This window comes from Neopsephotus bourkii, unplaced genomic scaffold, assembly GCF_033783945.1.
Source record: "Neopsephotus bourkii isolate Nb327-2 ecotype Australia unplaced genomic scaffold, CSIRO-AGI_Nbou_v1 NB_1292, whole genome shotgun sequence".
NCBI classification, from domain to species: domain Eukaryota; kingdom Metazoa; phylum Chordata; class Aves; order Psittaciformes; family Psittacidae; genus Neopsephotus; species Neopsephotus bourkii.
The window spans coordinates 5,700,453-5,721,654 of NW_026901776.1; the positions used below are offsets into that span (position 1 = coordinate 5,700,453).

Genomic DNA, 21,202 nt, shown 5'->3' on the forward strand with positions numbered 1-21,202 from the left:
CAATTTTAAAGTGATCACTCTTCTAGTATTAAAACCAGCAAATTTGTGCTATTGTTTTTTTTAATTTTAGATCAAACTGTGAATGATACATGAATGAATGGTGTGTTCTGGGAAGTTGCTCCCACGAACCACCTTCTCTTCTGTTTGTATCTCTTGTGTTGCAATCAAAGAAAGCATGGTGTGGGGGAAGCCCCCACATACCTTCCCTTAGCATCACTCTCCACCACCCTTCACCATAAAAAAGTATCCAACAAAAAACAGGGAGAAAACTGAATTTGTGTCATTTCTCTGTTTGCTGGTGGCTGCCTGTCCACAGACAAGAAGCCCTTGCAGCCCTCCTTATGGGGGAAGGAGAGGGAGCAGAGAGGATTAAAAATCCCTTCTGTGTGTCAGGAGTTGTAGCAGCTCATTTCAGGATGGGGTGGTTTAATTCAACCCACAGTAGAAATTCGGTGTACTGTGATTTATGCCTCTTTTGATAATGTAGTATAAATTTCCATTGCTAAGCACTTTCCAATTGGGTCACAGCTTGTGAAAAGCAGCTAATACTTAAGTCAGGAGGCATTCCCTCCTGGATCTTAATATGTGACATAAAACAGGGATAACCATCTGGAAAAATTCCGGGTTTTTTATTCAGAGGTAAAACATGGAAAGATCAAATTCTTTCCAGGCTGATACTAATTCTTGTTTAATGCTATCTTGTTTGGCTACATAGAACATCGGGCCAGGAACAGCTGAGTCAATAATCTGTCTAGCAAGAACTATCATTATATTTTTCTTCACTTTAGTCTCTCCAATGCAATTAAATAGCAAATGTGAAGATGGACAAAGTGTTTAGATAGGAGAATGACCTGTTGCCATTTTGTCTCTCACAGGTTTAGATATTCCAGTACAAACACTTGCAGGATTTTGCTGAGATTGTCAATAGTGGTTTTGTCAAGGTTTTCTTCTGTGTCCTCCATGGTATGCCATACTGCAGGAAAAGGAGATGGAATCAGATGTAGGACTGGAACCCCTATAAAAGGAAAGTGAAATTTGGAGAAGACATATTGGAGATGTTCTGTTAAGCCAATGAATATGTCACCATTTAACAAAAGAATCCGGTTACTACTCAAAAAGTGTTGATTTTTTTGGACTTGAGCCCTGCCTTGATGCAAAAGAAGATTCACAGAGTTGAAAAACCATTGAGCAGGAGACAGTGACCATAGCTCAATGAAAGGAGCACTCAGTTAGAAGCAGAGAGGTGTAGCTGATCTTATGCCTGCTTCCAGAGCTATGCACCAATTTTACATTGCTAAGTAGTTAACAGAGCATAAGGAATGGCAAAATTAGGGGCTGGATATGAAGATACCTTCCTTCTGTCCTAGGTAGATACCCTTTCAATGAACTAGTGTAACCTCCCTTTTTGGTTAATTCTTCTCTGGCAATACAACTCTTGTACAGCAGAAAACTTCAATCAGAAGACTTTACTGTATCTACTGCCCTTCTTCAGCACACCTTAGTTGTGAAGATGCTTTGCTGAGTGCTTGAGCAGAGAAGGACATCAAATCCGCTCTTGAACTTGGACAAGTGCTTTAATTACTGATCTGTTGCTTGACAAGGTGGAAGCAGTAATCCAACTGCTTTCCCTTTCTTTGCATCCCGAAGGAAAAGAATGAACACAAAGTTGGGGGCTAAGGCATACATATCTGCCATGAGAAGTACTTGGGGCAAATAAGCTTGAAAAATAGGATCATATGAACTTGCTCATTTATTAAAGTACGCATTTGTTACTGAACTTGTACTTTAAAATATAAGAGCTTCCAGTACCTCTTAATAGAAATGGAATGTGGTCATCTTCAACCAAGCCTCGATAGAAAGTAGCCTGGAAATACTGCCTTTCAGTGTAGTGGTTCTTCAGTAGATTCATGTTGTGTAGCTCTTGCTCTGTAATTCACATTGAGAGTGACTTACAACTCTGGACAATATGAAGCATGTTAGCACATTTGATTTGTTTTTCCCCTCATGTGGAAGCTTTTTCCGCCAAAGAAGAAAAAGGAGTTTGTAACTCTCTTTTGCATTTGTTCATTACTTAGAAGACCTCAACATTGGTGCTATTACTGTAATTTTCCAGAAGAAGGAACTAAAACAGAGAAGCGAAGCAGTTCTAGGTGTTCAGAGTGTCAATCAGTTATAGGATCTGTTTGATGGTTTCCAGGTGTCTGGGACTCTTATTTTATTAATTAAATAATAAAATCTTTGTATAGGTTTAAGATGCACCAAATATAACATTTCATAATGTAAGTATTAAAACCGTAAACCAGAAAAGTAACCTAAAAATCTGATTTGCAGGACTTAATGCATTCAGAAACTACACACTAAACTTTCAAATTCACCAAAAGCCCATACCCTAATCCTTACCAATTGCTTGAAGCCTCTGAAACCATCGGCTGGTGTTTGGAAAATAACTGGGAAAGACAGGGTTTGGTGCACCAATTAAATCCAGTAGTACAAGCAGGTCCTACAGAAGAAAGAATCTTTAAAGCAAAATTCTTTGTATTACTATACCACCATTAACAGAGTTCAGCAATGAGACCTTTTTGTTCCTGTATTATGACTAGGTCTTTGATAGCTCTGGCCAAAGAGCTGTTTTTTCTACCCTAATGCCTGAGAAGAACTCGTTAGCAGAACCTGATTCCAATCGGATGCATTTTGCTGTTTTTCAGAGGAAGAAAAAGTTGGCTATTTTGCTGTTCTTCAGGCTGAAGCAGACTGCATTGCTTTGGTTGCAGTTTGTGTTATATCCCTTTAAAAGAAAAACTACAGTAGGTGGGGAGAAAGAAGAGGAAATTGCTTCTTCCCTGGAGAACAACAAAGTCTGTCAAGGGAAAGACATTTTATGAGTCATAAGACACAGTGACAGAAGAAAAGTGTCTCAGCAGTGAGTAGGGAAACTAGAAGGGAGCAGATGACCAGAATTCTAGTAGGAATCAAAAGGAAACAGCTTGCTGTAGCTTAGCGCTTATCTAGGGGAGATTTGTTCACAGATGAATACTATGTGCTCTCTCCTAATCACTTTGAATTATCTCTTTAAAAGGGTACGTATCCTAATTTATATTCTAATAAATTTGTGTATTTTGATTTTTCTCTGACTTCTCCTGCATGCAAAAGGTCTAAGCAGGTTCACATAAAAAGCTCTTGCCAACTGTCTGTTTTACACACCTTATAAAATTGCCCCAAGCTTACTTTTTCCTTTAACTTTGGTGAGATTCATGGTTTCCTGGTAATTTGGACATTTGCTAACTGAATATTGGAAAAAAAAGCAATTTACTCCTGCCCATCAAGAATTGAAAAGCCACTTACTATGCCCTGCAGCTGATTTGTGGTGGTTGAACCAGGTGGATGTGGAGTAGATACCATTTTCTGAGCTAAGTGTTGAGAACCATAGAGGGAATCAGAAGGGGACCAGTGGACAAAGGCTTCTTCACCATCAAAAAAAATGAGCTGAAGTGAAAGGTCTGGTCTTGATGCTGAGCTGGTCTGTTGGAGGAAAGTAAAAGTAGCATAACTGACTCTGGCCAGAACATTAAATAAAGGACAAATACTGTAGTCATATAAGCCACATCAGTAGGGGTATATTTTCAAGGTACCCTATGCAAACCCTCCTATGCCTGTATAGTGAGTGATAGGGACCAGTCACTATTTATCTAGTGCAGTGACACGTTCTGCAGTCTGGTATCATTTGGATTTTGGTTAGAGGCTTTATTTCTGACTTCAGCAGACATGCGCTGAGTATGTTGAGACAGGTCTGCAAAAGCAGGAATATCACCTCAAATAGCAATGAGACATGCATGCAGCAACACCTGATGCAAGTGCTAGTGTTATTCCTTGCTAGTGCCCCAAAGGAATAGTATCTCTGTTGCAGCTGTGCATCAGTGGAGGTGAATTATGGATTTTAGAGATGATGTTTTTTTGAGAGACAAAGAGCAGTCAGTCATGAGAAGAATGACCATTTCTTTTCCTTCAGGGGGACTCGCAACCACTGAGGCAGCTCTACCCTAAAACCAAAGCACAGAAAGTGGAGTGCATACACCTTTCCCTTTTAACAACCAAAAATATCACAACAGTAAAAACTAACTGAGAATATGTGATTTATGTATTTAAGGTCACAAAGGAGACATTGTGTGAAATTTATTCCCCATGTAGAAGGAGCCTTTTTTCTCTCTCTGTTTAGTAACTGAAGCTTTCTTTGCGCTGGCAGTGTTCCCTAATAACCTACAGCATGGTTAACCCCAGTTTGGTTCCACTATATGAACAGGCTGGGGAACTGTAGTCTTGGCAGTTGCTATAAATGTTTTAACTGATTATGAATTAAATGCTATTTCAAGTGAAATTGCATGGTGGGGTTAATAAGGTGGGGCCACTGGCAACAGTCATGTCCTGTATGGGCTACAACTCCCAACTAGCTGGAGCAAATCCAATATAAACAGTAGTAGAAAACTTCTATAAAATGTTGCTCACACAGGCAAGATAGTATTGATTGTATGCTCATAGTGATATATGGATTTCTCTAATGGCAATACTTTGCTGCCCTTTGTCCTTCGCACAGGACAGAGGTCTTTTGATAGCAGTCATTTTGCGTTATGGAGGAAACTGTATTAATGCCATTTGAATTTTAGAAAGTAGTATTTGTATTACTGTTTAACACATTCTCAGGTCTGAATAACGGCTGTCTTTGCCCTTTTAAACTTACTCTATATAACTGGAGAAACATCAAGATAAAAATCACAGCTTCAAGTCAAAGTATAAATAGATTTGGCTGAAAACATAACAAAGTCTGTTATGCTACTATGAGCGGAGCAGAAAGGTCATAGTTAATGTATTAAGCAGATGGATCCCAAAGTATATTTTGTTAACAGACTGTTCAAATGGTATCCTGTGCAAAGTAATTAGATTGCCTTTTTCTCAAATGCTGTCATCTTACATGATAAAACAGTTTAATCAAAAATGATACATTACTTGCAAAAATTCCAGTCTTTAAGTCAGTGTGCAGGTTGTTCCATAAATAGCCATCAGGCAATTTTATTCTGCATAAAGCTTCTGAATGAAAGCATCTGTATTACAGGAGTGCTTTGTTTTGTGATTAAAAACATTGGTATGTTCTTGATCTTCTAATTCGTAAATGTTCTGATGTCAGAAGGCACCAGATCAGTTTCTGGAAACATCTGCCGACAAGTAATCTTCATACCTGAGCTGAGTGTCGACACTTTGTAAAGCCTTTAAGAGACCTTTCGCTGTGAAAGCTCCATTGGAGTACAAGGATTCTTCTGGAAATAGCAAACCCCGAACCACTAGATGGCACTCACGAACCTGTAATCCTCGAGTTTTTAGAACGAGGAGGATCAGATTCTTCTGCCTGCCAACGGCAGTACTTTGAAGCAGATTTTCATAGCAAAGGTAACACAGACTGACAATATACTATTACTATTGTTACATAAATAAACTATTCAAATCGATAGGGAAAAGAAGAAAATCTTGAAATCATTATGGGATGGAGGGATGAGTCTAACTCTCCTGTTCATCTGTCTCCCAAAACAGAATACAACCCAGAGATTTTAAAAATGCAAGATTAAGAAAGCAAAGATACTTGTCAGTGACCCTAGATGTTACTGGATATGACAGGGGCTTCTGAGTGTAGGGTTCTGTGCCTTTTAGATAGAAAGTAGGATTCTATCTTGCCAAGTCTATGAAGCATGTAGTATTCATGTATAAATTGTTATTTTTATATCCTATATATTTATTAGGTAATTTTTAGGTAGCCACCCTTTGCATAATAAGTTTTATTATGATGATGCACTCTATGATTTGACTCATTGAAGTCAAATGGGAGTTTTCCTACAGCAAAGCAATCAAAGAATTGGGCACACAGGCTGTGGTAGAGAACATGGAACACGGGAGAGAACATGGAAGTGCCCTTGAGGCCTATTGCTGTAACAAACCCAAATGAAAATGAAACAAGCAAACTACCTTGATTAGCTGAAGCTGGTTATCCAGGGCACGTGCCAGCTCCAAAATCATAGCACAAGGCACGGCTGAATCAGTTGCTCCTACAAACGCTCTCTCCTGCCATTGTCCAAAGAACTTCGAGTCGTAGTGGCAGGCTAGAACCAGGTGCCGTTTTGCAGAGGGGTTGAGAGTGCTGATAATGTTTGAAAAGGTTTGATATCCATATGGTGTGTACTTCTGAAACGTGTCTTCTTCAATTTCCCAGCCAGCCTGTAATCTTTGGAGACGGTGCTTGATATGCTGCAGTTAAAAGGATCAACAACCACATTAATATTGCTTGCTTCAGAAAGATGCTGCAGATAAATTGGGCTCAGTTATCAGTGGCACTTGGGCTTATTTCTGTGAGCTTATGGTATTTTTAAAAGAAATCTTTTAACAAAAATTGTAATGTCACTACACAAAACGAGCAACGTCTTTGCTACCTTAGCCTGCAGCTGGCTAAGCTACTTTTCATTTCTCCCTTTTGTCTCTTGGTTCTGGAGTCTGAAGGTGCTTTGCCCGTTAATATGACACATTTGGATCTTGATCTCTGAAGTTTCCAGCCTGGTGGTTTTTGAGGTGCCACCAGGACAGTATTAATGTTTACTTCTTCAAATCCAAACTCAGCTGTGACCTTAAATTAAGTGTCAAAAAGGGCTGCAGACAACTTGATGTGGCTAATCTGACAATTACCACACATAGATGTCACAGCAGCATAAAAAAGATGCTGGGTTTTTTTTGTTTGCTGTAGGGGCTGGGGGTGTGTGTTTACTTTTTTGGTCTTTTTAGCTTCTATGCGATATCTGCCTTTTAGGTGACATAAGTTGCTTACAGGGCTGTACAAGACAGTCTGATTCCTGTAAATTGAAGAAAGAATTAAACATTCCAGAACAATGTTTTAAAAAATAAACCCTATATGCGTAGCTTACATAAAGATAAAGAATAAGGGACTACATAAAAGAGATCATTCATTTTAGGTATCGTTCTACCTAAAGAGAATACCTCTAATAACAACCTCAGTTATACTTAGTAGAGTTCTGGCTAACTCTTATTAGAGGGTTATCTCTGCTGAGCAACTTATTTTTATGTGTCCCTAGAGTGCTGCTTCAAGGCAGATTCCTCTCCCTTTAAATAAACATTAGGAAAAGCCTCTAAGGGATAAAAAGAAAATTCACTTTGAAGACTTGTCCTGCTCTTGGTGAAGTCAGGGGGAATATTGCCATAAATGTTAGTGCTAGAACAAACTGCCATTTTGTTTGTGGTCACCCTCTAAAAGCTCTTACAGTGTTGTATCTGTATCTATAGGCAGAGCAAAGAATGTCTGTGATGGCTTATGGGGAACATAGAAGCCTGAATGGATTCCCCAGTGTCCACTAGCTATAACTGGTACTAGTCTTCTCCCTTCTTCTGTGTCTTAACAAAGAAATGTCATTCCTCTCAAAGTCGGTTGTGTTTTGACAGTGAGAACTCTTCTTTTTTCCTCTGGTGGGGCCCTACTTTGGTACACACTGTTACCTTGTAACAGGATGATCCTATTTTGAACTTGATTTGCCGTTTTCTAGCCTAGGCTTAGCTAGTTTTTTGTTTTTCTTACTCTTTCCCCTTTCACTTGGCTGCCTCCCAGGGTATCACTAAAGAAACCACAAAACTGTAGAGACATGCGTGCACGCACACACACACAAAGCATAAAAAAGCTGCATTTTTCCAGTCTACCAATTGCAGAGTGGCAAATAATCTTCTTGTAGTTATGGCTGCCTTGGAGCTGTTGAGCCACTGCCTGGAGGGTAGATAAAGGCTAATGAGATGGTGTGAATGCCTTCTAGCAAACTCAGCTGTACCACTGGTTAGTCTCCTGCTTAGATAATATAATCCAGAGCCAGCATGGCACATGGTCCTGAAGATGCCTCTGCCATGAGCGCAGAGCAGCAACCTGGTTGTATGGTAACTCCCTGTGGCTCAAATACAATGCACTGGAGTAAAAGCTTGGGGCTAAAGGCAATCTGGGTATCTTACCCCAGCACAAACTCACTAGTGTGCTTGGGCCAGCAGAGCTGATATAGTACTTGGGCCACTGCTGCACTTTGTCATTTTGATTGTTTCACCTGTGTCCTTTTGGGCCTATTTGGTCCCTTTCTGTGTTGATCCACACATCTGAAGCAACACTGCAGGGCAGTGTAACAGTGCACCTCTACAGAGAAAGGGCGGTTGGGTGTCATTTATTTCATCCCCTTTTATGGTCCCAAAGGGTTTGACTGGTGACCAAAAAGCTGCTTATATGAGGGAAAGGGCAACAGTTGTGTTGTGCTCTGGTTACCAAACCTGAGGCAAGGTATTGTCCTGGGTTCAGCAGTAGCAGTCATTTTTCTCCTTCTTAATAGCTGGTGCAGTGCTGTGGTTTGACTTTCACCCTGGGAACAGCACTGATAACACCGATGTTTTTAGTTGCTGCTCAGTAATGTTTACTCTGACCAAGGTCTTTCTGAGCCTCATGCTCTGCCAGGGAGGAGGGGAAGCCAGGAGGAAGCAGAGACAGGACACCTGACCCAAACTAACCAAAGAGGTATTCCATACCACAGCACATCATGCCCACTATATAAACTGGGAGCAGTTACCTGGAAGGGTTAGATCACTGCTCAGTCAGGCTGGGTATCGGTCGGTGGGTGGTGAGCGGTTGTATTCTCTTCCCTTGTTATTTCCCTTACCATTATTATTATTAGTGGTAGCAGCAGTGGTTTGTGTTATACCTTAGTTACTTATCTCAACCTGTGGGAGTTACATTAGTTCGATTCTTCTCCCCATCCCTCCAGGAGCAGGGGGAGAGGGGAGGGGCAGGGGGGAAGTGAGCGAGCGGCTGCGTGGTTCTGGGTTGCTGGCTGGGCTTAAACCACGACAGGTATTTAATTTATAAGTTTAAAAACAGACTGTAGGGTTTTTTATCATCATGCTATGCAGTGCTGGGAAATAATGTCAGCTGGAGTGCAAGCTGTGTCATGTAGGCTCTATACAGTCTGAACGTAGAATCATAGAACAGTTAGGGTTGAGCAGTGATAGGGTTTGTCCTGCCAAATGAAAGGAATGTGTCTGTCCCTTTAGCTGTCACTAAAGAATATAAATAGTAGATGTTGCCTTACCTGTCGTACGATATAATTTCCTTGTGATCCCGAGTATCTTTCTATCAGCATAGGGCGCAAATCGTTCTCCCACATTTCAGAAACATCTGTGGTTGCAGCAACTTTTTTGATAGCATCAGCATGTAAAATTCTTGGTCGGTGAGAATACTGTATGAGGGAGAACAAGCCAAGATTGCTGTAACTATTACTAGACCCTTTTAACCATAGTATTCTCCAGAATGATGGTAATGTGGTATATGCTGCTACTTTGATTTACTGGGAGAAAATCATGGGAGACATTTTTACCTACCTGCTAGCTGTAAAAACACAACCCATGGCTGGGGTTTTTCTTTTCCAGTATCTTACTTCTACATACGTACAGTCGTGTCTGAAACCATGACACCTTCAAATGAAGTTTCCATTGAGACAAGCACCAGAAGCTCTGTTTTTAGTAGTGCTAATATTTAGCTTTATGCAGTGAGTGTCTACATTATGAGGTGCAGTAATGCAAAGAAATGCATAAGCTGGCCCAGTCCAGAGACAGTGAAGCTGTGTCATTGTGGTCCCTGCCCACAGTGGTGGTTTCAGTGTGACTACGCAGCATGGTGTGGCTCATCTGGGGCTAGCTGGGATCTATGTCAGCTTTGTGACACATGGGTTAACCTCAGAACTGGCAGCCTTTCTCCTGTGACAGCATCTCCCAGTGATGGCTACCGCTCAAGTGGCTTCTTTTCTGCTGCCTAAGCACAGACCTTTAGAGCTATTTCAGGTGACCCAGAATACTTGAAAGTTCCTCTTGGGGCTGGCAAGTGCACGTCTTGGACCTGTGAGAGCCTTGTGCTGTTCTGGAGTGGTAGCTGAATGCCAGGTGGGAACATCAAGGACATCACAAATGTTCCTTTGGGCACCTAGTTTGAATCTACCCAATCTCTAGCAATTGTCTCCTCAGGACCTTCCTGAGACACTCTTGTTTTTATAGATTCCTATTTCAGGCACTGTCATAGGGTATTCCAGTCCCATCCATTCCTCATTTCTATCATAGAGACTTCCCTTTACACCTCTCTCCCACTGGAAGAATGTTTATTTGTTCTTTGATCAGAACTGCCTTACATGATTGATCAGATTGCTGTCCTTCAGTGTACCCTGTTTACCTCATCCTCTTTGAGATGACAAAGAGGAGGGAAAGTGGAACATGAGTGCACCATGGTTTATAGTGTAGGATAATGGTACTTACCATTTTACTATTTTTTCTTCAGACTGTTGAAGAACTGATTTGCTTTTGGGCTCTGCTGCATCAAGCTGACATTTTCACAGATGTATTTACTCTAGCTCCGTTACTGTGTATGTTAACAAAACCCAATCATTCCCCCTTGCTCATGTACCTCATTTCACATTTGTCTGAAATGACTGCTGGAACTCACTCCCTGGCCAGAAAGTGTACTGACCTTGAGAGCTTCTGTGGCCCTGTGTAATGAATGACCTGCTATCTTAATGACCCTGCCTAATGAATATTGTTAACAAATGCTTCTGCCTCACTATTTGGCGTCTTTTCTACTTAATTTGTGTGTGCTGAGCAAAGCAGGCACAAGCACAAATATTTTCTAAGCTTCACTGTAAACATTACATTCTACCCTTTTCATGCCTGTTTATGAGTGGACCTTTTCTCCAATTCCACTTCATTTTATTAGTGAAATTAAGTAGAGAGGAGACACAAAGACACTGAATTCTATGATGCTAATTTTAAGATAGTCTTTCAAGCTGTATTTTAAGACTTTGAGGACACCAAATTTTAGGATGTGCAGTTAACATTTTTAATGCTACTGAATTTATACATGGGTTAAAGAAAAACTGCATTTTGACTGATACATAAAGAACTTCTACAAGTTTGGAAACTGTATTGTAGAAGATGCATAAAGTGTATTTGAAAGACCTCAAGTTTAATAACAGTGGAATTTACACCAGTGTAGAAAAGGCAGAGGCAAGAGAAAACGTTGTCAGGAAGCTGTTCTGTTTGGGAGGAACAGGCTGTACGAGAAGAGAAAAGCTGAAGCTGTGTACTTCAGAAGAATGTAGGAGGACAATTTAATTAAGGAAGTTCAGAAAATATGCCTTCAGCTGAACAATTGAAGGGCTCAGTTAGAATGTGGAATTGTCTTTCTTCTAACCACAGAGTGTGCCTGGTAATTGGGGCCACTGAATCACTTTGCAAAGACACATTATGATTATCAAAGTACAAATGTATGAAAACACTTCAGATGACAGGAATAAATTCCCACTTCTAATAACAGAGACATTTTCAAATTTGGGAAGTGAAAGGAATTACGAAAGTGGTCATGAAAGAAAAGAGAAGCAGAAGGAGATCTGTAGGTGACTCACTCCTCACAGTGCTGGTCAGTCCCTGTTTCCTCCATAGCCACAGCAGGGAGGCAGAGCAATGCATTTATGATAGGGCTATGAATAACCTGTTGTACCAAGCTGCATAAACCAGCAAGACTTCAACTTCTGCAGGTAGCCCATTCTTCCTGTCAATTTTGGTGTATTTCAGCTTGGTGCCAATGGAAGTTAGCTTCTAAGAGCTCTTAGGCTTAGGACCCTCCTCAATGACAGAAAGACGGGAAGGTCTGTACAGTGCAAGGCTTTCAACTTCTGGCTCACATATCCTTTAGGGAGAAGGAACAATAGTTGTCAAGGGACAAGAATTTGATGAGAGAGAGGAAGTGGTTCTTGGTTAGTGTCTGCACGGCAGAGGAGAACGGATGCTATGGTTCTGCGGTTAGATGATGCTACTTCTGTCACTGACAAGTAGATTGACTAGTGGGAATGGAATGAGCTAAAGGGTGTATTGGTGTGGCTTAAGGGGGCTGACAAAAGGAGCACTGAGGCTACACACTTGTACATTGACTAGTATGACTAAGTATTTAGCCTTCCCTATCCTTATATATGTGCATATATATTTATTATGCATACTATAGATGTGTTATGGATATGTAGTCTATACATGAGCTATATATACAGTAAGATACAATTAACAGAACATAATGACAAAATTTCTGTTAAAACCAAACCCACAACCAAACAACACAACACTTATTTGAATGGGTGTGAATAAAATCAAGGAGAAAGGGAAGGACTAAGGGCAAGCGAGTGGAAAGGCAGGAAGAAAGCTTGATTTTGCTAGTCTGCCCTGGACTCTGGTCTATTGGGGAAGAGGACGGTGCATTGGATTGGCAGAGTTTAGTTCGTTGTGGCTGAACTTTGAGTTCAACTCTTCCACAAACACCTGAGAATAGGCCCTAGAAGTGTATTTTCCATTTGTAAATGCCTGAACCCTTGAATGCAATTTGCAGTTACGTACTCTCCCATGTTCCCTGTAGTTTAGTTCTTCATGAAGAACTATGTAGTGTTTCATACTGGCCATTGAGAGCTGTTACATATAGGAATGGGGAGTTTAGTGCTTACTGCTGTTTCATTAAACACTGTCTCAAGACTGCTTTTTTCACTAACTCACACAATGCTTTGAATTAAAACCAGTATAGTATGTCTCTATGACATACCAGAATATTATATTCTTTCAAAGCACTTTTGTAGTAGCTATCAACACCATCCCTATTTGTTTTTCCTACCAAGATGCGCATCACTGCTGACAGAGATAACCACATTGAAAATTGGAGTGTAACGGAATGCTACACGGTATATAATTTGGGATTTTGATTCCTTTTGTGCTTTCTGGGTTTTCCCTTAAATCCACTAACTGCTCCAGACAAAGCTCATCTCCGATGTGACAAACCCGTCAGGAAGCCTTGTCCTGCGGCCATTAGCTCGGGGTGGGCAGGAAGCCATGTTATCCATCCCCACCTGCGCTCCCTGCAGGCGGCCCATGACCGGTGACCGGTGACCGGTGACCTGCAGCTGAAGCCTGCGTTGTCCCAGGGCCGGATCGTCGGGGCTGGCCGAGGCGTCCCCCCCACCGCAACCCAGCGCAGCGGAGAGCCCCAGAGACGCGACCGCGACCCACCTTCTCCAGGGTCCACGCCGCGCCGGCGGCCCTCCCGAGCACCAGCGGCAGGCAGGCGGCGGCCAGGCACAGTGCCCGCAGCAGCCGGGGCGCGCCCGCCGGCCCCTCGCCCCCCGCCATCCCTCTCCTCTGGTCTGCTCTCCCCTCACGGCTGTCCCCGCGGGCCCCCTTCCCTCCGCCTTGCCGAAGCGCAGGGGCGGGAAAGGGGGATCCGGGGCCGGCGGGGGAGGGAGGGAAGAAGGGAATGAGGGAGGGAAGGAGGCTGCTGCGGCCGCGGCTCTGCCAGCCTCCCCCGGCTCGTCCCCGCTCCCAAACGCGCCTGGTCCCTGGCACCACGTCAGCAGCTCCGCGGGAGGCGGGCGGGCAGCCCCTGCGCTGGGTGGGGGCCCGGCCTCGGGCATCGCGTGTTGCTGTGGACAGCGTGAACTGAGGGTCCGGGGGGGCCCGAACGGCGAAGACCTACAGAACTGCAAAGCGGTGAATTTACTGTTTTACAAAGCTCTTCTTGCGACCTTTTTGAGGCCTAATCCGACAACGCTTGCTAAAATGTCAGTCCTGCCTTCAGGCATTTTAAATTCTGTGCTTACTCTATTAACTACCAATGAAGCACAGTCTGTGGTCAGGCGATATTTTGCAGTAGGCCAATTAAAACGATTAAACCAGAGATAGAAGCATCTGAGCACACAAGCCCTTCTTCAGGTCATTTGACATCGTCATCCTCGCTCTGTGGTGTTGTGGAGAGCATCTGACCATTCTGCATCACAGATGTCCCATTTAACGTCTCTGGTCTTGACATTCATTAATGCTAAAACACATTGAATGGAAAAGAAAGAAAAAAGAAATAAAAGAAAGGAGGGAGGCAGCTGAAATAACAAGCTCTTCAGCTTGCACTGGAAAGCTCCATCCTGAAAACTAGCTTTGTGAGTATTCAAAGTGTCTGTTTGAGGGTAATATTAGAGAAATGGAGTAATTTGTTGATTTGCAGACTCTTGACCCAGATTCCACAGATTTCCTAGAAAAGCTGGTGGATCTGCTGCCCAACATAATGATGGGATCCCTGGAGGCAACAGTTTTACTGTAGATTCAGCATCCTCCAAGCTGATACTCAGATGTGGCTGTATCCAAGGTTTTCAGATATGGGGAAACAAAGAGTTAATTTAAATCAATGCCTTTGAGTTTTAATCCCTCTCCCCTCCCAGAAGTCCACACTTCTCTTTGTTAGGAAATTGTTCCAAATTCAAAGCCAAGTCACCAGTGAATAGGGAGAAATGGGCAAAATCATTTGATTAGCAAGAAAAACCAGCAGGGTTTACAGATTCTTAGGCAAAAGCCCTGGCAAGTCAGCAGAGATCAAGTCACAGGAAATGTGTGTAAACCCACCTAGGAAGATGACAAGCGGTCCCAGCAGGACTACACAACAGAACAAAATCTGTTGCCCTCTGTCAGATTTCCTGTGGCTGACTCTATAATGCAGATGCTGGACAAAATTTCTGGCTGATGTGCCAAGGTCCTCATACAATTTAGCAGGAAAAAAAATTAAAATAAGTACAATAGCTCCAGGAGAAATTTGCCAAGAATCTAAGCTTGGTTCAGGACTAACTAACATTGTTTTCCCCTGAGGGACTGTGGTCCCACCAAGAGCTACAGTTCTTTAATAGATTACAAATTTGGCAAGTGTAAAGTCAGCTTAGAGCAGTGTTATCTCACCTACATGGGAAACACGGACCAGTTCTGGACCAGATGCTCAGAGAGATTGAACAGCACTTTTTAAAGGTGTTACTTTGGAAATGTGGAGCAGAGACCTCCCTTCCCTCCTCCTCAGAAACAGCCCACAAAGTTCTGTGTTGAATGAGATAAAGACAGAGGGGGGAAAAAAAGCATCTATTGAAATGTATCAGAAATCAGAGCACTTCACAGCTTAAAAAAGAACTATGTAACTATTTTAAAAAATAATACACAAAGTTAAAAAAATATAGAAGTTAATGAACGTTTTGTTTTACCACGGATTCATGAACAAAACCCGTGCTGTTTAGTCCCACTCCATACTACCAAACTGAAAGTCAATCAAAAGATTGCTCAGTGGTTAGCAGATTGTATAGATGTAACCAGATATCATCTAGAGAGAGAAAAGAAAAGCATATATTATCTGTGAAAATACGACCTGCACATCGCTCCATTCCTGTAACCCAGCTAATGTGACAGTGCCACCTACTGAAGTCCCGAAGGACAGACACTAGAAGCAGCCCTGTCAAAACCTTTTACTTCTGCTGGCCCTGTACCGTAAAAGCAGCGTTTCATCCCAAAGCGCCCCTCGGAAGCCGAGGCTGCATGCTCTGTCATTTCCTCCGTTGTAAACTCTGCCAGAGGCTGCGGGTTTAGTGCACGCCCGTTTTCTCAAGAAAGGGGACTCCTGGGCCTTCCATCCTTTCAAACCCAGTTTTGATGCTGAGATCTTCCAGCTGGCAGGCCTGTGGTAGGGAGAGGAGAGTAAGTGTGGTTTGTTGTGCTTCGAATTGCCTCATACAAGGCAATTTTGTGCCTGAGCTGTGGCTGATCTGCCAGCAGTGGTTAGAATACACAGCCTGAGACTTCCAGTGTTTGGCAGCTTGGGCTGCTGCATGTTCATGAATCCATGAGCAGCTCTTACAGCCCAGAGGGAAAGGGTGGCAGGGCTGCAGGTGCCTCATGCTCATGTGTGCTCTGTGGGCCCATCCCTGTCAACTCACCACTGATCCCTGTATGGTTTGGAACAGAGCCTTTACCAGGCTGTGGAAGTACCATGTTTGGTGACTCAAGGTTAAGAGATTCTGTTTCCATGGGGTGATGTATTCACAGATGAAGCTTTAAGAAGTGAAATGTGCAGGTTACCCCTAGACACTTAGGGAAATTACTTTATGTTTATTCCAGAGTTGGTACAGTAGGATTATATGGTATGAATGAGGCTACCCATGCAGCAAGCGAAAGGATCTGTGGAATCATTCTTCAAACTGTGGGGAGTAAGTGAATTCCAAAAGGTCAGTTACATATAACTAATAATAAATATCTATTCTGTTTTCAGTGGATTTATACCAAGGTAAATTTCAATTCCACGTTTTTTAAGCCTATACTAAACTTTTCACTGTTTTGTTGGAGGTGGATTTTAGGATAAAGTTCAGCTAAGGGCTCAAACGGAGACGATGAGGTAATTCAGAGACACATTCGCATTTCAGGACTTTATCCAATCCAAACCTGAACTCCTAACTCTTTGTCAGTTCTCTTATGGTTGGGGGGGAGAAAAGAGACCATGAACTCCAAGAAAACCCCACCTAACAACAATAAAAAGCCCACAAGCCCAAACCAAAAAACAAAGGGAAAGAAAAACTGTTTTGACATTTTGTCCATAGAGATACCAGTTCTTATTTTTGCAAGCATTTCTTGCAGGTGTTGCAAGTCCAGAATGGGGGCATTTGCTATGCAACATTGGTGTCAAAAGCAGTGAAAAATAATCATGGCAGCATGTGCTTAGGGAGTTTCTCAGACAAAGGCAGCAGTCAAATCTCCTAGGACATTGCCTTCTTTGTAACCCAGTTTGATGGTATGGATTTTAAACCTGGAAAAACTTGACGTGTTTTTAGAGTTATAAAACACTCATTCCAAATGCAATTTGTCTATACAGACTTAGTGGTCCATACAGAACAAGCCCCATTTTTTATGAAATCAAATACATACAATAAAAGTTTCCCCTATTTCCTGGTATCATGTAACTGTAAGACAGAGAGCAACTTTTAAAGTGCAGCCAGCTTCAGCAGAGCAAGCTCTGAGCTGTGAAAACAAGCTAACCATCTGAGGGCACGATGTGGGCCCAGAAAGGAGCTGGAGAACTTTGATGAAATCCACAGGAAATCGCTACTTACAGTACATACACCAGAATGCTCACTCTGTTGGTTGGTGCAGGGAGGGCTAATGCTGCCATGCTGCTGCACTAGTCACACAGCGGCAGTTGTGCAGATGCACAGATGTTTGTTCTGCTCTATACATAGATACTGAAGTGCAGAGCTGCTTTCAGATGTGTTTTACTCAGAGATCTTTACAATCACAGCAGTGTCCAGATGCTTCAGAAGTATTTCTTTAGTAAGAAGTACTGCTGCACAAATGCTCATAGCAGCTTGCTTTGTTTTTGCTGATGCTTTCCTGTGTTCTGTAATAAATTGATTTTTACTAATCCATCTCCTGTTCTAATTTCTGAAAAAGCAGCTATGATGGCTTAGGGCAGCAAATTAAATGGCACCAACCCTATTGGATGGTATAAAGCTGAGCTCTTTGCAAACTATAATCGTTGCCCAGTGACTGTGGTAATACTTAATACCCATCTGGTGTCATCCATAAACAGCTACGTTTTAGGGCTGTTGCTCAGAATGTGAGAAGCTTGCTGCACTTTAAATGCTCTGGAGTATGACTTCTTGCTGTGCTAAACATCAAAAAACATGTTTATGGAGGCAAGCTCAATGTTTACAGTGGTGGCGTGTGGGAGTCCCACTTTAGAGGGAAAAGGAAACGAAGATTGCTCAGTTATCTGGTGCAGAGCTTTGGCAAGAACACCCTCTATTCATGGAATAGCCTTCATTAAAAAGTCCCAGGGTGTTTTTAGCATTCAAAACCAGTTAAAGGCAGAATCGACCATTAACTGCTACAGTTTTAGTTTAAAGTAGTTCCAGATTTCGATCAGAAGTTGCAGGCTTTATTTATCAAATTTATCAAATAAACTGGCTCCAGTCAGAACTCGGGTACATTCTGTATCAGCTGCACTGTGTGAAGGCTTGATGCAAAATAGGGTCAAGCAGGCAAAAAGCCTCCACTCAGCTTCAGTGGGTTTTAAGCCAGGCCTCAGGAGCACAAGATGAAGGAAATGAATAGCGTACGTTACAAACAGCGCTGTAAATGACAAAGCACTAATCTGCTCCTCCTGCGTCTTGCTGAACTAAGAATTAGAAGCCTTTTAATTTCTGTTGACAGTTTGTCTTTTCCACGTGGTTTAGGTCTAGTGTATGCTTAAACTTCACTCCTCATGGCAGTGGATATTATTTCGAGGCTCGTGTGCAGACACTGAACCCAAATTTAAAGAGGATTATGGGCTGTCTTTTAACAGGGAGCTCTCTGGCTGGACGGATGTTACAACCGCAGCTTTGCCTTGTGACTGGTTTTATTTAGTACTTTTGCAGAGTATCTTGTGTGAGGAGATTCGCTGATGATGGAAGAGTGGCATCGTTAACGCGGAGAAGGGCAGGGTTCGGGTGAAGAGCACTAACGGGGAGCTGAACCACAGCAGCACATAGGGACAGCCCCAAGCGCTGCCCGAACTCCCGCGGGCAGCTCCAGGCTCATCGGCGGGGCTGGCGGGCACGCTGCTCACTCGCAGCCACCAGGTCAGAGCTGCCATGAACAAGACCAACGTGATGCTGTGACACACTAGGTCAAGTATTTCCTGTGCAGGGATGAAGGGCCTCGTCCAAGGCCCCGAGGGGATCCCCGCGGGGCCGCGCTGCGCCACGCACGCCCCGGGGAGGTGAACCGAAAGAGGCGCAGGATGGACCCGATGGCTGCGGCCGCCTGGGGGGGCCAGGAGCTCTGCCTGAGGTACAGCAGGGAGGGCGGAGGAACTGTCGCAACTCGAGGCACAGCAGCGGATGCGAACTGACGCGGACCCAAGTTTCGGCAAGGCTGGAGCCCGCGGGCGGCGGTGGGATGCCGGCGCAAAATTGAGAGCGCTGAGGCACCGCCGGCGCCGCCCCGCCGTCCCGTTAGAGGCACAGAGCAGCCCCGCCACGGGCAACAAAACTAACGGAAACTCTCTCTGGCAGTCCTGCGCATGCGCCGCCGCTCTAGATGAGCCCCCTCTCTGGCGGGGCGTGCCGGGACTCGTAGTTCGCCTGGGCGGACTCCACGGGTGAGAGCGCGGCAGCGGGACTACAGCTCCCGTCAGCCCCCGCGCGGCAGCCCGTCCCGGGCGGCTCTGGTGTGTGTGGGCAGCTGCGGGGCTGCGCGGCGGGGGAGATGTGCGCGGGGCAGCTCCGGCCCGGGGGCAGCGGGCGTCTGGCGGGGCCGCAGGTGAGGGCGGCGGGGCACGAGTGCCGCTGGCACTGGGGCCGGGGGTCTGCGCACCGTGCGGGGGGAGTAGGGGCCGGGGCCGCCGCGGCGGGGAAGGGCGGAGGCGGGCTCGGAAAGTTCCTGCCGCGGCGGGAGCGGCGGCGCCGCCGACCCCCGGCGAGGGCCCTACCCCGGGGGCTGTGAGGGGAGACCCGCTGCCGCCACCGCCCCCTGCGTGGGGGAAGCGCCGTCGCGGCGGCAGCTCCGCCCTGTCGCAGGGGTGCTCCGGGGTGGGGGTGACGGGCCGAGGCCACATCATCTCCGGAGAGCGGCGCCGCGGGGAGCTGTGCCGGCGGGGCTGGCCGCCCAGCGGGGATTTAAACTTGGGAGGGACGGGACGGGGCTGCGTGACTCGCGGCAGGCAGGACGCGTCCCCGCGGTTCCTCCATCGGTCCCGCCCGCGCCGTGGTGGCGGGGAGGCGGCCCGCAGACCCAGCCTGGCACCTGCGGGCGGTCCCGGGGTCCGGTGGGAACCGGGGAAGGGGCCAGTTCCCGGGAGGGTAATAGAGCGAGAGGAGCCGCTGAAAGCGCGGCTCGGAGCCCGTGCCTCGTGTAGCGCGGGGAAAGGAGGGCGAGTGAAGTGCCAGATGTTGGAGAAGCTGCCTGAAAGCTGCTTGGTTTGGGAGCAGCCCCAAAAGGAAGGGGAGAGTCAGCACTTCTGCGGCGAGAGCAGCCTGGGAAGCATAACTGCGAATTGGTGCCGCAGGGCGAGAGTCAGGTGGGCTCCCTTCCTAGCCCGTATGCCTCTGTTTTTCCAGGTGTAGGGATTATATATGTATATGTATCTGAGTACAGAGTCTTAGGATTGAATATGAACTTTGATGTTCAAAATCAGTTTGTTTAGTGGGAGGTAGCTCTGCCCATGGCAGGGGGGTTGGAACTAGGTGATCTTAAGGTCCTTTCCAACCCTAACTGTTCTATGATTCTGTGACTACAAAGTGAGCAGTTTGTATGGTTTTCCTCTCTTAGAAAGATCCATTCTTTCCTATCACATAGTAAAAGTAAATTGCATAAAAGACTTATATGCAAATACTCTTGGTATAAAAGGCTTTGTAAATGCAAATGCATCACGCTTTTGGTAAATATGATTAACATTCTCATTAGGCAGCTGTAGGTGAGCTTTCACAGCATGTTTTCACTGGCTAAATTAAACTTACTTAGTATACCCATTAATTTTTTCACATCATGTAGTTTTTCAGTTTTCTTTTATGTCAGTTATGTGTTACTGTTTTTTTAATTAGGATGCCTAAGGGTTTGTGTTTACTGTCTCTGGTATCTGTGAGAAGTGAGGGAGAGAAGATCAGTATGTGGAAAGCAAAAATAAGTCATCTTCAAGCACAGCTGAAGGCGCTGTGAAGCTGTTCTCTCGAGAAAGGTGCTTAAATGTTGCTGTCCTTAATCTTCCTACTTAAGACATTCATCTGTATGGTGTGTTCTTTGAGGCAGAATTTGTCCTTGGTAAATGTCCATCAACTCTTGAGTATTTGAAGGCAACTGTTTGTGGATACCTGCGCTTAAAATCCAGAAGGTGTCAATTTATTCTCACTTCTGGAGTTAGGAATTTTTATCACAGAACCAGGAGCTTAGTATTGCAGTTTGTGTATCTCCCTTTCCTTACCTACTTTTAGAATGCAGTGGTAGTGCAGTTTCAAGTTATTATACTGGTCAATAGCAGGAGTGCATAATTTATTAAATGGACTGTTTTACCAGTTATCAGCTTTATTTCTAGTAAGGACGGTTTATATTGTGTGTGATAAACTGTGTAATTTCTTTGCTAACATTTCACTTAATTTTAGTAATATCTTTCTGAGATTTTTATTTATTTTCATGTAAGAGAAGGAAAAACTATGTGAGCTTATTGATTTATTGATGAAGTACTATTTATGGATCTATGCTCCTTTAAAACCTATTAGTGAATCATAGTATCTAC

At 44.2% G+C, this 21,202-nt stretch overlaps 2 protein-coding genes across 2 annotated transcripts in view; one reads left to right on the forward strand and one right to left on the reverse strand.

Moving 5' to 3' along the window:
• Positions 1 to 610: 610 nt before the first annotated feature.
• Positions 611 to 13,506, reverse strand: QPCT (glutaminyl-peptide cyclotransferase). The gene is made up of 7 exons (XM_061365830.1): positions 13,150 to 13,506; positions 9,156 to 9,302; positions 6,007 to 6,285; positions 3,343 to 3,519; positions 2,401 to 2,500; positions 1,810 to 1,926; positions 611 to 1,015 (listed from the first exon to the last, which is right to left on the reverse strand). Exons 1-7 carry the CDS (start codon positions 13,267 to 13,269, stop codon positions 870 to 872), a joined length of 1,086 nt encoding a protein of 361 aa, XP_061221814.1. The 5' UTR covers positions 13,270 to 13,506; the 3' UTR covers positions 611 to 869.
• A 5,591-nt stretch (positions 13,507 to 19,097) lies between these two features.
• Positions 19,098 to 21,202, forward strand: part of PRKD3 (protein kinase D3) — a 41,203-nt gene continuing 39,098 nt past the window's right edge. Inside the window, exon 1 of the mRNA XM_061365831.1 lies at positions 19,098 to 19,233. The gene's annotated coding sequence lies outside the window, so the exon portion shown is untranslated. The remainder of the gene's footprint in view (positions 19,234 to 21,202) is intronic.